The sequence below is a fragment of the Ipomoea nil genome, unplaced genomic scaffold, assembly GCF_001879475.1.
Source record: "Ipomoea nil cultivar Tokyo-kokei standard unplaced genomic scaffold, Asagao_1.1 scaffold2484, whole genome shotgun sequence".
Lineage (NCBI taxonomy): Eukaryota > Viridiplantae > Streptophyta > Magnoliopsida > Solanales > Convolvulaceae > Ipomoea > Ipomoea nil.
This window is the reverse complement of record NW_017618912.1, coordinates 454,790-471,074: the sequence shown is the minus strand read 5'-3', so window position 1 is coordinate 471,074 and position 16,285 is coordinate 454,790. Positions and strand designations below refer to the sequence as shown.

The 16,285-nt window shown below is 38.1% G+C and overlaps 1 protein-coding gene across 2 annotated transcripts; it reads left to right on the top strand.

Annotated features, from left to right (window-relative positions):
• Nucleotides 1–12,550: 12,550 nt before the first annotated feature.
• LOC109153466 (proline transporter 1-like) lies at nucleotides 12,551–16,069 on the top strand. 2 transcript variants are annotated; one of them, XM_019301334.1, is made up of 7 exons: nucleotides 12,551–12,963; nucleotides 13,827–14,051; nucleotides 14,141–14,235; nucleotides 14,431–14,620; nucleotides 14,826–14,950; nucleotides 15,159–15,374; nucleotides 15,470–16,069. In XM_019301334.1, exons 1-7 carry the CDS (start codon nucleotides 12,843–12,845, stop codon nucleotides 15,845–15,847), a joined length of 1,350 nt encoding a protein of 449 aa, XP_019156879.1. In that variant the 5' UTR covers nucleotides 12,551–12,842; the 3' UTR covers nucleotides 15,848–16,069. The 2 variants fall into 2 exon arrangements, with proteins under 2 accessions (XP_019156879.1, XP_019156880.1); XM_019301335.1 differs by lacking the exon at nucleotides 12,551–12,963 and adding an exon at nucleotides 13,085–13,442.
• Nucleotides 16,070–16,285: the final 216 nt, after the last annotated feature.

The following is a 16,285-nucleotide window of genomic DNA, read 5'->3' as shown; positions in this document are numbered from 1 at the left end:
AATAGAGTACTAATTATGTCAACTTTGATTGGGATGAGGTTCGAACCTAAGACCTTTTTTTTTTTTTTTTTTTATTGAAATCAATGAGTAAGTTAACGGTGAACTAACGGCAATTCTTAAAATTTTAACAGAATTAGTAACAGTGTGTGGGTATTTTAGGAAATTTTAGTGTAAAATTTAAATCTGATCAATCTTTTAATCAATCTGAGCTATTCATTTGATTAAAATCTGTGACCGCCATTTTTTCTACCCATTATAGGCCTAACTCTCTTGGGCTCTTATTAGTATATATAATATATATACTAGTTTTTTACGCGCATTGCGCGATTGGGATAATGCCCAATGTTTTTTTTTTAAATAAGTACTTTAAAGTATATTAAGGCAAAATTATATTGAAATTGTTCATGCATAGATAATTGAAGGTTGAATTTGCGTATTTAAATAGGTAATTCTTCTCGCAAAGGTTGAGTCCCCAACCCCAAGGGCCCCCCACACTCCGACCCGACAGAGCATTGTGGGAAGTTGTAAATCACGGTGACTCAATGGTTCAGCAAACATGACCAAATGCCGGTGCGAACAAGGAATCTACCCACTTTGGACATAATTCCCGCACTGCCGCCGCCGAGGTTCAAACCTTGGTCTCTTCTCTCAAATACTGCCCACTAAACCATTGAGCTAAGCTCGTGCGGGTTAAATAGGTAATTCTAAGTTTACAAATGCAAGATAATATAGTCAAGATTGATTATAATTGTCAATAAAATAATTGTATAGGTATGGTTGAAACCAAATACGGGACATAAGGGAGAACAAATAAAAATTAGGGCATAAAATATTAAATATATACTAATATTGTTTGAGGAGATTTCGACATTAGGATTTGTGGTTCTATTAAGACTTTAATATTAGAATTAGATTAATGGTGTAATTATAATTCTATATTAGACGTTAATATTAGAATTAGACTAACGGTGAATTAACGGTATTTAACGGAAAAGTTAAATGGATAATCATATAATTAAGGATAAATTAGAAAAACATTAAAAAAAATTAAAACCTGAACAATTTGAACCATTCATTTGATTTAATAATTTGACGGTCATTTTTTTTACCCAATGTTAATAATTAAATAAATTCGTTGGTCAAATCCGCTAATATAATCCACTAACTACTGATTGTCAAACAAGGACATTGCAAGGTAGTTCTCACTTCAATTTGTTGTGTGATTTGAATACTCTCTTTGTCACAAAATCTCTCAAGTAGTTAATATGGTTGACTTTAATTAATTATATATATATTTTTTTTAATTTTTTCATGGTATTAATAAAATACTTGGTAAATAAATATATAGCATTATTTTGTATTATAACTTTGATATTTAATTAGAAAAATAGTGCACAAAAAAGATAATAGACAATGTAGTGAATATAATCAATTGATGAATTTGAATGTAAAAATTTTTACATTTGAGAAAAATAAAGACAATATAACTAATGAAAATATTTCTCTTAATTAATTTATTGATAATGAATAATTTTTTTTCACTGAATTAAGACATTGTAAGGACAATGTAGCGAATATAATCAATTAATAAATTTGAATATAAAGAATTTTTATATTGTAGAAAAATAAACACAATATAACTAATATAATTATTTCTCTTATTTAATTTATTGATAATGAATAATTTTTTTTTAATAAAGGCATTGTGGACACATAATTCTAAATTAAAGAAATGCATATCTATAATTTTTTGTTGTAGCTACTAAATTATTATTTATATACCAGGACTATGTGGTCTAATGGTATCCGGGTTGGACTTCCATTTGGAAAGTTGTAAGTTCGAGCCTCAGTGGAGGCGTTATTAGCTTTCTGTGTTTTAGTAGGTTGAGAAAGTATACGAACATATACTACAATGTAATAGAGCTAGTAGCATTCAAAAAAAAATTATTATTTATATAATTTAATAAGAGTAAAATAGAAATTATTATTTCTATAATTTAATAAGAGAAAAATAGAGTACTAATTATGCGAACTTTGATTGGGATGAGGTTTGAACCTAAGACCTTTTTTATTTATTTATTGAAATCAATGAGTAAGTTAACGGTGAACTAACAGCAATTCTTAAAATTTTAACGGAATTAGTAACGGTGTGTGGGTATTTTAGGAAATTTTAGTGTAAAATTTAAATCTTATCAATCTTTTAATCAATCTGAGCCATTCATTTGATTAAAATCTATGACCGCCATTTTTTCTACCCATTATAGGCCTAACTCTCTTGGGCTCTTATTAGTATAGTAGATATATATATAGTAGATAAAATTCAAATTTTGTTTTCATTTGTCTGATTACATTTTTCCCCCCTTTTCTAAACATCCTCTAATATAAAAAAACCATAAGATGCAGGAAATGTATTTTTGGCAAAAATTCCCGCCCACAACAAAATGGCGCCGTATAGTCGAAATGTTTTTTTTTTTTTTTTGTTTTTTTTTTTTTGTTTTTCTGTCCAAGCATTGGTTCTATCAATGGTAATAAATCACCGTCCAAACCTTATTTTAAAAAGGGTAGTATTCAGATTTTTTACGCCTCTGTATATGTGAAATGAAAGATTATTAATTGCCTAGGACTATGAAACGTTTTGCTCAGTCTTCATATTTCCAAGACATACATGAATCTATCTTCTTTGTTCAATACACAGCACTACATCTTCAGACTCTATATAAAGCTTTGTTGATATGAAGAAGCTTTGTTGATATGAAGATGCACACCCATATATATTCTCCTGCGATGCACTTCTGATACACCTTGGAAAGCATCCACGAGGAGGAACAGATGAAGAACACAGTTTCTTGAAGATTAAGGTGAGAACACTTGCACAATTTGCTAAAGCTTTACATATGCTCTTCAACTTTCTTATGAAAAAAATAGAATTCTAAAAAATCTGCATATATGGTTGTTACTGCTTATTTAATCTTTCTCTAACTCTTTATCATGTGGTTACAGTTAAAATTTAGAGAAAGAATATATATTTACCCGTATAACAACCGATCATTAAAATGCTTTAACACCTTCGGAGAGAGCAGCTTTAACACCTTAGTAAGCAGCTTCTATTCTATAAATACATATATACAAGTTGTCTTCTGAATGGTATCTTTCTTTCTTTGTTGTCTTACGTTCAATGGATTATAAACAATGTGCGTAGTTGGTGGTAGGGCCAACGCTGGGGTTCTTGACGTTTTCGGCGGCCGCGCTGGTGTAGTGACCAGTGGGGGTGGAAGGAGAAGAAGATGGGGTGGTAGGTGATTCTCAATTCATTGTGACTGCGACGGCGGTAGCGACAGTGCGTATAACGGGGAGTGATTGTTGATCGGAGAAAAGAGGAATGCAATAGAAGCGAAAATCTGAGAAGCAGCAGCACCATGTTTTGGACGTTTTTGAAGAGCCGATAACGGGGAGTGATTGTTGATCGGAGAAGAGAGGAGAAGCAGCACGTGCTCTTTTTATTTTATTTTATTTTTGGATGAAAATATTGGATTATTAAGAGGGGTTATCGTTGTTTCTGGGCATGTTTTTATCCCACAAAAAAATTTATAACTTTTGAATACTGAAGAGTTTGATAATAGTTATGTCTAGCGTTTTTAGACCACACGAACTTAAAACTCTTATGTGTAGTAATTCTTTTTTTCCTTTTTTTTGGGAAACGCAAATCAATTCATTAAATCATTCGCAACAATCAACACAAGATAACTGGGGGGTTCCTCTAACCACTCCCCGGGACCTGACACAGAAACGGCTTCCTTAGCTAGGACATGGGCCGCACGATTCGCAGATCGCTTAGCATATCTAAAGCTAACCCCATTCAACAAAGAGGCTACATGCTTTACATCATCTACCAAAAAACCAAAAGCAGTAAAAAACGAATCAGAGTTCAGAGCATTAATACATAATTGTGAATCTGTCTCCACATCCACATCTCCCATTCCCGTACTACGCAACCAAGTCAGAGCTTCACGCACGCACATTACTTCGGCCTCCACAACACTAAACCGGCCCGGTACACAAACACTCTTCGCAGCCATAAACTGTCCCTGATCATCCCGCAACACCCACCCCAACCCCATTCTGTTCCGAGCGGTGTCAAAAGCGGCATCAGTATTCAACTTAATCCTCCCGGTTCCTGGCGGCACCCACCGCGAATCCCCTACCTGACTCCCCCGAGGCCCCGCAACAACCTCCTGCACCCCCCTCCAATTATGCCAGTAGCACAACGCCTGCCGTGAGACTTGGTCCCCATCAAACTGCACACCTCGCCAAACACTTGCATTTCTGCTCGCCCATAATGCCCAACACAACATTACAAACTTGCATTTCTTATCATCACTCAGGTATGTTAGCAACTCGAAAAACCAATCTATTAAATTACCTTTGTCATGTGCCAGTGTTGGCAATTGTACCGTAACCCAAACTGCTCGGACATGGAAACAATCCCGAAACAAATGTGTGTCCGTTTCATCCGCCCCTCCACACATGTGGCAAACAACCATGCACGCCACCCGTTTCGTCGCAAGAGCGTCCCTCGTTGGCAGTACACTATTAGCAAACTGCCATGCAAACACCTTCACCTTAGCCGGCACCTGCAAATTCCAAATTATGTTCCACGAGCGATTAGACTGACACTCACCCATAAGCAGCCTATATCCCGATTTTACAGTATAAACACCCCTTGATTCCCCCTTCCATACCCAAGCATCCCGAGGGCGTCGAACACTTACCGGCATATTTAGAATATAGCTTGCATCCCTGGCATTAAAGAGATCCAAGACACAAGCTCGATCCCAACCAGTCCCAGCACCATTCATTAACGAGCTTACCGGGGCCAACCTAACAGTTTCATGCAAGTGAGTTGTCACATATGGATCCTGCGCCATAACCAACCACGGTGCTTCCCCAATACTTGTAGTTCTCCCGTCACCAATGCTCCATCGGTACCATTGCTTGATTGCATTATTTGCCTCAATAATACTTCGCCATATGTATGATGGGTTATGGCCAATCCCCGCTTCCAAAAAGCTTGAACGCGGGTAATACCTGCTTTTATAGACCTGGGCAACCAGCGAGTCCGGCCGTGTTAGTAACCGCCAAGCCTGCTTACCTAGTAATGCCAAATTCATCTCTTTCAGAGCCCTGTACCCCAGTCCACCCTTGGACTTTGGTTTACATAACGCATTCCAGGCCTTCCACCGTATTCCACTATTCCCGGCTACCTTCCCTGTCCACCAATATTGATTTAGGATTACTTCAATCTCCCTACACAAAGTCACAGGTAATGAGAAAACCATCATGGCATAACTAGGCAAAGCCTGCAACACATTCTTCAGTAGTACTTCCCGGCCCGCCCTAGACAAGAACCTGGTATTCCAGCCTCTAACCCGTGCCAAAACACGGTCCTTAACAAACCCAAGAATAGCTTTTTTGTTCCTCCCAACTAACGATGGCAACCCCAAATATCTCTCCGTTGTGTCTCCCTGCCGGACTCCTAGAGTATTCATTACAGCATTTCTACCTGCCTGACTTGTATTACTACTGAAGCACACCATGGACTTTTCAAAATTAACCATCTGGCCCGAAGCCTCTGCATATACATCCAGAACCTCTTTCATATTAATACTCTCCACCGTGTCCGCCCGCATAAATAGGAAACAATCGTCTGCGAACAAAAGGTGAGATATGACCGGTGCCCCCCTTGCTACCCGCACTCCATGCAGCATTCCTCGCCTCATTCGGTCTTCAATTAAAGCACTCAATCCCTCCACAACCATCAAGAACAGGTATGGGGATAACGGGTCACCCTGGCATAGCCCTCGGCCCGGTACTATCGGCCCTAACTGTCTCTGCTCATGCAAAATGTGGTACTTTACACCACTCACTGTCTCCATGATGATATTCACCCATCTATCACTGAAACCCAGCTTCAACATCACCGCACGTAGAAACCTCCACTCAACTCTATCATAAGCTTTAGACATGTCAATCTTCAATGCAGCTACCCCATCGCGGCCCTGAGTTTTCCTCTTCAGATAATGGTATACCTCAAACGCTAACATTATATTATCAGTTATTAGGCGCCCAGGTACAAAAGCACTTTGAGCCTTGGAAATAATATTTTCCAGTAGTGGCTTCATCCGGTTCGCACATACCTTGGCCACAACCTTATACAGAACGTTGCATAACGCAATTGGCCTCAGATCCTTCATTGACTCTGGCATGGGTCTCTTTGGAATCAACACAATTAAAGTATCATTAGCTTTATCCGGTAGTGTTGTCATCTCCATAAAACGACGGCAGAATTGTGTTACCTCCCCTCCAATGGTGTTCCAAAAATGCTGGAAAAACCCCGGCCCAAAGCCATCCGGTCCCGGTGACTTATCCGGATGCATAACAAATACCGCCTTCCGCACCTCTTCCATGCTTACCGACCGTTCCAAGATTTCATTTTCCAAAGGTGTGACAAGTGAAGAAAGACATGCAATAACTTCAGAGTCATCCCCCGGCTGCGACGTAAACAACCCCCAATAATAATCAAGCATTACGGTACCCACCTCCTCGGTCCCCTCAGCCACAGTATTATCCTCCTTCCTCAATCTCACTACCCTATTCCGCCTCCTACGCGCCTTTACAGCATTATGAAAATACTTCGTATTTAGATCCCCGTCCCTCCACCAGTGCTCCTTGGCCCTTTGGCGCCAGTAAACATGCTGCTGTTCCAAAAGAGTCAACCATTCCCGTTCAACCGTTTCATAATGTGCTATACCAATTCGATCTGTTCGTGGCCTTAACAACTCGAGCTGGTTCCGGCACCGGTCAATCCGAAACTGAAACTCCTTATTATAAGTCCTCCCCCACCGCCCAATGTCCCTGGCACAAACCTCGAATCTATGGAATACATCATGCCCCTCCGTTGTACTCCAACTTTGCTCCACCACTTCCCTGAAAACCTCCTCCCGTAGCCACAAGTTGTCAAAACAAAACCTCCTCCGTCGTGGCGGATGAACCACCACAATGGGTGTCAGTAAAACCGGCATATGGTCACTGTAAGGACATGGCAAAGTAGATCCCCGTGCTCCCTCAAACAACTCCATCCACGATTCAGTTACCATGACCCTGTCCAGCTTCTCCTCCACCATGTCAGGCGTACCCCTAGACCGGTGCCAGGTAAATTGATAACCATCTAAGGGTAAATCAGTGAGACCACAATCTTGAACTGCCTCCCGGAACCCGGTTAACAGCCATTCGAGATGTGGATGCCTCCCGCGTTTCTCACTCTGATGTAGCAGGTCATTAAAATCGCCGACCACCGCCCATGGCATATTACTCCGCCCTGCTAGAGTCCGTAATAAATCCCAAGACTCCCTCCTCTGATGTCGTTCTGACTTGCCATAAAAGCCTGTTAACCTGAACTCCGGTAGCCCCACATCAATCAACACTGTTGCATCAATATGGTTCACCGAGTACCCTGTCACAGAAACCTGAACAGCCTGATCCCATAACAATGCAAGCCCACCACTTCGACCATCAGCATCCACGACGAGCATGTTATTAAAACCCAATCTTATTCGAATTGTTTCCATCTTATGTTTTACAAGCTTAGTCTCAATCAAAAATACAAATTTTGGCTTCTTTGCGCGGACCAAATCCGCTAAAACTTGAACTGCCGTCTGGTTGCCAAGCCCCCGGCAATTCCAGGCCAAGATATTCATAATCCAGGGCAGTCCCGCCTCTGTCGAGTTTTTTGATCCAGTCTCCTCACAGTCCATCCTAGACACCCCTTCCCCCTCAGTCCGCCTCCTCTTCGGATCATTAACCTCCACCTCCGGCACCCTTATACCTTCTGTTGCGACCCTATCAGTAGCTTTGAGAGAATCCACAACTGCGGCTTTCCACTTCTGCCGCTCAGCAGATGTTTCAGGTGGTATCCATCGCTGGCCATTGGACGGCACACCCCTCCGGTTTCCAGCTCGCAGCCACGCACCATACAATCTGGGAGCAGTGGCTTCTCCTGGCTTCTCATACTTGTGACAAAATTTCTCCCCATGGCCTATTACACCACAAAGAAAACAAAACGTTGGCATACGCTCGTACTTAAAATTGATCACCGCCCACCCCCCACTGTCCATCTTCAACTTCATCTGTCGCTTTATAGGCTTGGCGACGTCGATTGCCACACGGATGCGGAAAAAAGACCTCATTGCGCCGTCAAAATTCCGTTCATCGGACCTTATAAAAGTGCCCATGAATGATCTGATTGCTGTCACAACCGCCTCAGACTGAAAACCCCCCGGCAACGCATGGATCTGCACCCAGAATTCTGCATGTGTTAGGGGCACTGACTCGGGGTCCTGTCCAGCCGGCACTCTCTTCAAAATCAACAAGCACTGATCATAAGAATATGGGCCTTCAGCGATCACACGTTCAACATCCCGCTCTAAATAAAACCGGAACAGATATCTCCGTGCACTGAGCTCCTTCACATTTACTCCCATAACCGGCCTCCAGACGGCGGCCATAGTGTCGTGTAAAAACGGGAGTCGCACCGGCTTGTCCGTAACCAAGCGCCCTACCGCGTAAAAAACCTCTTCCTCCTCCTGTACCACCGGCGCAACAGGCATCTGCACATACAGCTCTTCATCATCGACGTCGGCTATTGTCAAGCTCCCACAGAGGGCCGTGATATCCGCTGCCATTCTTCCCGATTGTTTCCAGTCGTTTCCACCGAAACCCGATCGCAAAACCCAGTTGATAAACCCTAATATGTCAAAAGAATGTTGTACTCTATTGTAAATGTATTTTATGATGAAGTGTTCAATAATTTGTAATATTACATTCATATACGATTGTTGTTTATTTTGTTACTAATGTTTTTATACTCAAATTGATACAATATATAATTACAACTTATTTTTAAAACTTAATAAACAATAATTTTATTTAATTTGTGATCTGTGCATGACACGAGTGAAATTGTGGTATGACAATGAAGTATTTGTGGTGTAACAAAATTTAAGAGTTGTAGGCATGAAAGGCCATCTTAGCATTTTGCTTATCCTACTTCTGAAAAACTTTTAAAAATAAAAACATGCCAGAAACCACGATTATAAGCCTATTAATACTCAAAGAATTAAAAAAAAAAAAAAAAACAAGATTATATACATACAAGTATGCTATATCCTTCATTATAGGTCTATAATCTCAAATATAATAATAATTTTAAAACTTAATATCAATTTTAGAAAACAAATTAGAAAATATGATACAAAAAATTAGCTTACTTTGACAAAACTAAGGAATACTAATCAATAAAAATTACCAAAAATATTTATCATAATAAAATTTATGCAAACATTATCACATGTGAGGTTGTTACCAAAAAAGTCGGTGTTTATGCATTATAGTCAATTGTATGTCGTTTCTTCAAGAGTTAGCAATTCAAAAAAGTTTTAATTTGTAGTAATTTAGAAAAATGTTGTAAGTCAACCACTAATATGGTTTACAAAGAAGTTTTTAATAATTTGTAATTTTGATTAGTTTTTTTTCCTATTATTATTGATTTAATTTTTAAAGCCAAAATAACTATTTATATGAGACATTAACATTTTTGCTTATATTTTTCATACCGTGCATCGCACGGGTAAAATACTAGTGTTTGAAAAAGCTAATTGTACTTTTTAAATTAGTAATCTAGTTAAATTTGTGTATTTAATTCGATGACTAATTTAATTATTCATTTTATCCTCAAGCTTTTCACGATGTTGAGGGGTTGACCGTCATTAACAATTTCTTTATTCTTTTTTTTTTTTTATGGGAATTAGAGCTCTGAATTCAAGTCATATTTATTATTGTTTAATTTTTTAAAATATATAATTTTTATGTAAATTATCCTCTGTATATCGAACTCCACATTTTAACATTTGAAAATAATTTATGCGGAGTATTTTTTTTTTTTTTAATAATGACAAAAGATAACCCTACAAAAGAAAAAATTACAATAATTTTGAGATTTTGTGCGATCTTGAAACTCCCGAAATATTTTCATGAAAACTCATAGACCATTCGAGGGGTGACCAATCATCACCAACTTGTTTCAAAATAATTTTAAATAATCTATTAATAAATTTTTAGGGAAAATGGCACTTTTTCCCCCTATGTTATATACTTATAGCACTTTTTCCCCCTCAATTATTTATGTAAGCACATTAGTCCCCTCAATTATTTTAAAAGTGGTGGTTTTCTCCCCTGATATATTAAATTGACATTTCTACCCTTAAAGTAAACATTTTATTTATTTTACTTCTCCAACAAATTATTGCGTATATGTAGCGATTATCACGGTTCGGTTCGAACTGAACCAAACACTATAACAATCGAATTAAAAGTTTTCAGTTATGATTCAGATCTAGAACCCAACATTTGGATTTCAATTTATTAAATTTAAGAATAAAAAAAAAAACTGGATCATGAACCGACGGTTCCGGATCCCGTTCGCGATTTTGAACCGTCTTTATTTTAAAATTTTATTTTTTATTTTAAAATAGTTTAAATTCAACAATAAATGTATTTTATTTTTTCAGTTTGGAACATGAACCGCCCATTCCAGTTCGTGATTTTAATAAACTCTAAATATCGCGTTTTGATTATAAATTGTAATTGGAATATTTTGGTTTGGTTACTATAGTATCTGGTTTGAACCAAATTATAGTAATAATTTATTGGAGAATAAAAATAAATGAAATATTTATTTTAAGGGTAAATATGTCCATTTAACATTTCAGGGGGAAAAAGAGCCACTTAAATAATTGAGGGGGAAAAAGTGCTATAAGTATATAACATAGGGAGAAAAAGTGCCATTTTCCCTAAATTTTTATATTGATATAAAAGAATATTTGTGCAAATAAAATAATATTTTTAATGCTCTGTCGGGCCGGGGTGTGGGGCCCTTAGAGTTGGAGTTCAACCTTTTGGAAGAAAAGGAATCTTTATAATGTGATAGGGAAGGAGGGATCACTTTTAAAAAGAAGTTAGAATTACATAAATGGAAAAACAATAAAAGCTAATTGGAATTACAATGATATGACAATATAATCTACTTTTAAAATGCAATAATAAAGAATTTTATTACCACAGAAAATATTTTGTCTTTCATTATAGAAATATTATAAAAATTTTAAGAGGAGAAAATAAAAGGAAGTTACCATAAGAGAGCATTCGATGGACATTATGGGTGGGAATATAATTGCATGATAAGGAGAGTAAATCCCATGAGAGATGTTTTTTTTTTTTTTTTTTTTTTTTTTTAAATCTCATGGGAGATAAGATTCTTTTTTCTTATGTGGGATTATTTTTCTGAGTGATTGTGAATTTTTCTTGTTTTGTAGTTTGAATATAATTGTAATTCTATAGAATCGCAATTCCCCCATTTTTATAGAATTAAAATCCCATGTCTCCCTCTGGAATTTTAATTCCTGAAATTTTAGGAAGAAAAAAAAGATAGTGTTGAGTAAAAATTACCCATTCTTTTTTTTAACCTAAAATTAATGCCTAACAACAATAATGAACATTTTTAACTTTATATAACTTATTCCCTTTCAATTTCCATATATACCAAATATTGAAATTGAAATTCCCAGTAATTCTATTCCTGTAAACCAAACACTGAAATTTAAATTCCCACTTTATTCCCAGTAATTCATCTCCCATGGAATTACAATTTTTTCTCCCTGTAATTCCCCTTCTCCAACCAAACGCTCTATTATATGTCAGTTGATGGTGAGTTATTTATATGTCAGTTGTCCAACTCGGGCCTATATGACATGACCGATCTATAGAAAGACTCCACCTTTGTCATATATTCCATACATTACACTAGATAGATATCATATTCATGGAATACGATTCACTTTCAAGATGCCTTGGTGGTGAAATGGTAGACACGCGAGACTCAAAATCTCGTGCTAAAGAGCGTGGAGGTTCGAGTCCTCTTCAAGGCATAATATTGAGAATGCTCATTGAATGAGCAATTCAATAAGAGAGCTCGGATCGAATCGGTATATCAATACCGATTCGATCGATCCGAGCTCTTGGAAGAAATTCGGCAGCGGATCGCGAAATCTTGGTGATCTCCTCTATCTAATGAATGGGGAGTCTGCTTTCAAATTGAAAATCGTCCGCCCTGCACCCATCCCCCGAGTATATGCTTCAACAGGAATCACACAAGGGTAGATTAGAAACCTCCGGTAAAATGCCTGCCCGTAACGTGAGTTATTTTCATTACGTGGGTCCTAATAAAAATGTTACCACCAAAATTTTGTGAGAGGAAGTAAAATTGGGAGGTATGATTAGTATTTTTCAATTAAATATGTATGGTGGGAGCATCTCAAGGCACGTGTATTTCCGTGAGATTTGGTCACACAAAATCATATATAGTGGGGAGTGTAAATGGATATGGATTAATAAATGATAAAGGCTCCGAACCACGGGCCAAAATGATATAATGTACACTTATAAATACACGGAGAAATAGAAGAGACCTATAGGAAGACCATTTCCTGCATTTCTCCGAACAGGTAGGGGGTCTCAGATTCTCAACGCAAACTCTTTTGTGCGTCTCCCAGAGAGAGAGAGAGAGAGAGAGAGAGAGAGAGAGAGAGGGAGCGAAAGGCGCAGTGGTAAGGTAGAGTTTTGTGCGGGCGTGTTTTGGGGAGTGTCGCTGGATTTTAAGCGGGCGAGAAAAGCGGCGGTGGTTGAGGGCGAGGGAGTAGAAGACAGGGTGGTGCTGTTGCAGGAAGGCTGAGATGGGTAAGGAAGACGACATCATGATGCAAAGTCCCGGAGAGGTTCGAAGCCGCCATGGCGCTGCCGACGGCGACGAAGTCGCTATTCAGATTCCCGAAAGTGCCCATGAAGTTAGCTCTGGTCCTCTCTCTTTCTGCCCTCTTCCTCTCGCTCCATTTCCCTTTTTCTGTTTCATTTTAAGCGTTTTTCTGTTGTTGTGATAAGCCTGAATCTGATTTTTTTTGAGCGGAAGATTTTGAATTATGCTGGTGGTTATGAATTGAATGGCTTTGTTCATAAAGATTCAATTTTTATAGCGTCTGTTAAAGCGTTAAAATGATTATTATTAAGTTGATAACTTACAGAATCACTGATTATTTGTTGTGTATTATTATTTTTCCATCTTTAGCGTGTTGTATATGCTACAATTCTTTTACTCGTTTTAGTAGTCTTCTTGAGGTATGATAATTTCAGAAAGTGTATAAGATCTATCACCTCCATTTTAATGGATATTTCTAACAATATATTGATTCTTTTTTTGAGTGAAGAGGGAACTTGCAGGAGGGTGTGCTAGTGGTAAACCCGCCTTGTGACCCTAGCCGGCAATGAATCTCAAGGAGGTAAACCAGCCTAGGTAGGCCGCTCCCGTTGGGAGTCAAACTTGTAATCTTGTGATTACCAAGTCTAACCCCCTAACCAACTTGGTTGGGAGCTGCCCCCCAATGAATTTTGATTCTTTTCTTTCATGAGAAACTAGCAAATATATATGGTCTGGATTGAGTTATGTAATGGTAATAGTTTGATACATGAAAGTGCTTTATTTCAGCATTTCAGCCATTTCTGTTTCAATTGAAGTGTATTTTGATTTTGCTTTTTACACTGTAAAAAAAGAAAAAACTCTTTTGATATTCATTTTTAAGCAATTGCGCCAATCTACTAAATTCTGTTATTGGTTTCAAGTGCGGGTTGCTCATGGTCGTTTTGTTTGTCTTACAAAAAACTAGATTCGTGGTTTCAAGTGGGAGTTGTTCTCAGTACGGGTGTCAACAGTGCGTATGCTCTTGGATATTCTGGCACAATCATGGTCCCTCTGGGTTGGGTAGGGGGTGTGGTTGGCTTGATGCTATCAATTGCTATATCATTGTATGCTAGTACTCTTATAGCTAAGCTCCATGAACTTGGAGGAAAGAGGCATATCAGATATAGAGACCTTGCAGGATTTATTTATGGTATGAAAGCTCCTCTTCTAATTTGTTTCTTGGTATTTGTGTGGTTTCAGTTCGGTTTGTTTAGTTAAATGAGATTTTGGGTGTTACAGGTCCAACAGTGTATTCACTTGTTTGGGCGTTGCAGTATGCAAATCTATTCTTGATAAATATTGGATACATCATTATGGGAGGACAGTCCTTAAAGGTAAGATATATCCTTGTACTGGTAAAGAGGTTTTCAAATGTATTCATTGAATATTTCTGCTGTAAGTTGTCTGTTCCAGAAGTTGTTAAAATATGGATATTCATACCTTTTGATTTCTTCGAGTCTGTAAATTAGTATGCAGCCTTTCCTGAGTCTGTACTGATTCCATACCACTGTTTACTTGAGGGCCTCTAGGCTTTTTACACTCTGTTTAGAGATGATCATGTTATGAAGCTACCCTACTTCATTATGATAGCTGGAGTGGCGTGTCTCCTCTTTGCCATCGCAATACCTCATTTATCAGCGCTAAGGATTTGGCTCGGGGTTTCAGCATTTCTTAGTGGGGTGTATATTATTGCCCCAAGTGTGTTAGCCATCAAAGATGGTATGTGCCTTTTCTCCTTGACGAGTGACAATATCTGAACTCTGAACATTAAAGTTACATAGAACGCTCTGTATTTGCTGTTTAAATGCTCAAGAAAGTATTACTTTTTCTCATCAAGCTCGACCTAATCATGTTTATTTGTTGATTTGAGGAACTAATGTTGTAACTATTACTTGTGTCCTTTTTGCAATCTTTTATCTTACAGGTATCAATTCTCCTCCTAGAGACTATGGCATTCCTGGAACAAAAGTGGGCAGAATATTTACGACTATTGGATCAGCTGGAAACCTTGTTTTTGCTTTTAACACGGGAATGATTCCAGAGATACAGGTTAGCCTATATTTCTTTATGATTGATTGAGATATAGATGATTTCACGTGATTGGGTCCATTTTGCATCATGATTATCGTTGCTATTCCATATCTATCTCGTATCCATCACTACAAGAATTTTTGTAACCCACCCTTTACGGTACCTTATAAAGTATTAATATCCTTGGATCCTAAAGGCACTCCTGATTCTAATTTTCTTGTGACAGGCTACAGTGAAACAACCTGCAGTGAAGAACATGTTGAAAGCGCTTTACTTTCAGTTTACGATAGGAAATGTGCCCATGTTGGCTGTGTGTTTCATAGGGTACTGGGCTTATGGATCGAGCACAACGTCCTATTTGCTCAACAATGTGCACGGTCCGACTTGGGTAAAGGCATTTTCTAACATCTGTGCTTTCTTACAAGCTGTCATTTCCCTGCATGTAAGTCACATCCTCTACTTTCAGTACTTTGATATTCGATTTTGGTATTTGTATATCAATATGACAAGACAATTGTGCTCCCACGCTCGTTTCAGATATTTGCAAGCCCGACATACGAGTTTTTGGATACAAAATACGGGATTAAAGGAGGCGCCCTTCTCCTTCGCAACCTGGGATTCAGAGCTTTGGTGAGAGGTGGTTATTTAGTTTTCACCACATTCCTCGCAGCTCTGCTGCCTTTCCTCGGGGACTTCATGAGTCTTACTGGTGCCACAAGCGTGTTCCCGCTTACATTTATCTTCGCAAACCTCATGTACCTGACTGCTCACGGGAGCAAGATGAATTCCCTACAGAAGAGCTGGCACTGGTTCCTCGTTGTCTTCTTTGGCTTGTTATCTGTGGCTGCATTCGTGGCAGCTATTCGGCTGATTGTAGTAGACTCCAGAACATACCATCTGTTTGCTGATCTATAGCTTTCCAATTCTTATTGTTATTCTTATTTTAGCATCATTGTTAATAGTTCCTACTTATAGCAGAGTTTGTGTGGTTATCTTCAGCTTGATGTGATTGATTTTTCTCCTCTATTTAGAGTGAGAAACGCAAAGGGGTTGATATGGTGGCTTTGTAATAGTCATGTAGGCTATCTGCTCCATCTGCACTTCATATATGAATAAAAATTTTCATTGTTGCTTCAATTCTAGCCTTCTGCTTTTGTGCTTTTCCTTGGAACTTTCTCTTTCCAATTTACACACTTTTACAATGAAAGATACAAATGAAATCAGTGTTGTTTCCTCTTAAAAAGATACGTCGTTCACCAAAAAAAAAAAACAAAAAACTTTTATTACGTAATTACTGAAAAATATCTTTTATTATGTAGTTTTGCATAAATGAAACTACATTATGTATCAAAA

Bases quoted from the DNA above. Each gene is read 5' to 3' on its own strand.
- LOC109153466 (XM_019301334.1), top strand. From the start codon at position 12,843: ATGGGTAAGGAAGACGACATCATGATGCAAAGTCCCGGAGAGGTTCGA. The intron at 14,052-14,140 runs GTATGAAAGCTC...TGGGTGTTACAG, and splicing joins CCTTGCAGGATTTATTTATG to GTCCAACAGTGTATTCACTT. The intron at 14,621-14,825 runs GTATGTGCCTTT...TTTATCTTACAG, and splicing joins TGTGTTAGCCATCAAAGATG to GTATCAATTCTCCTCCTAGA.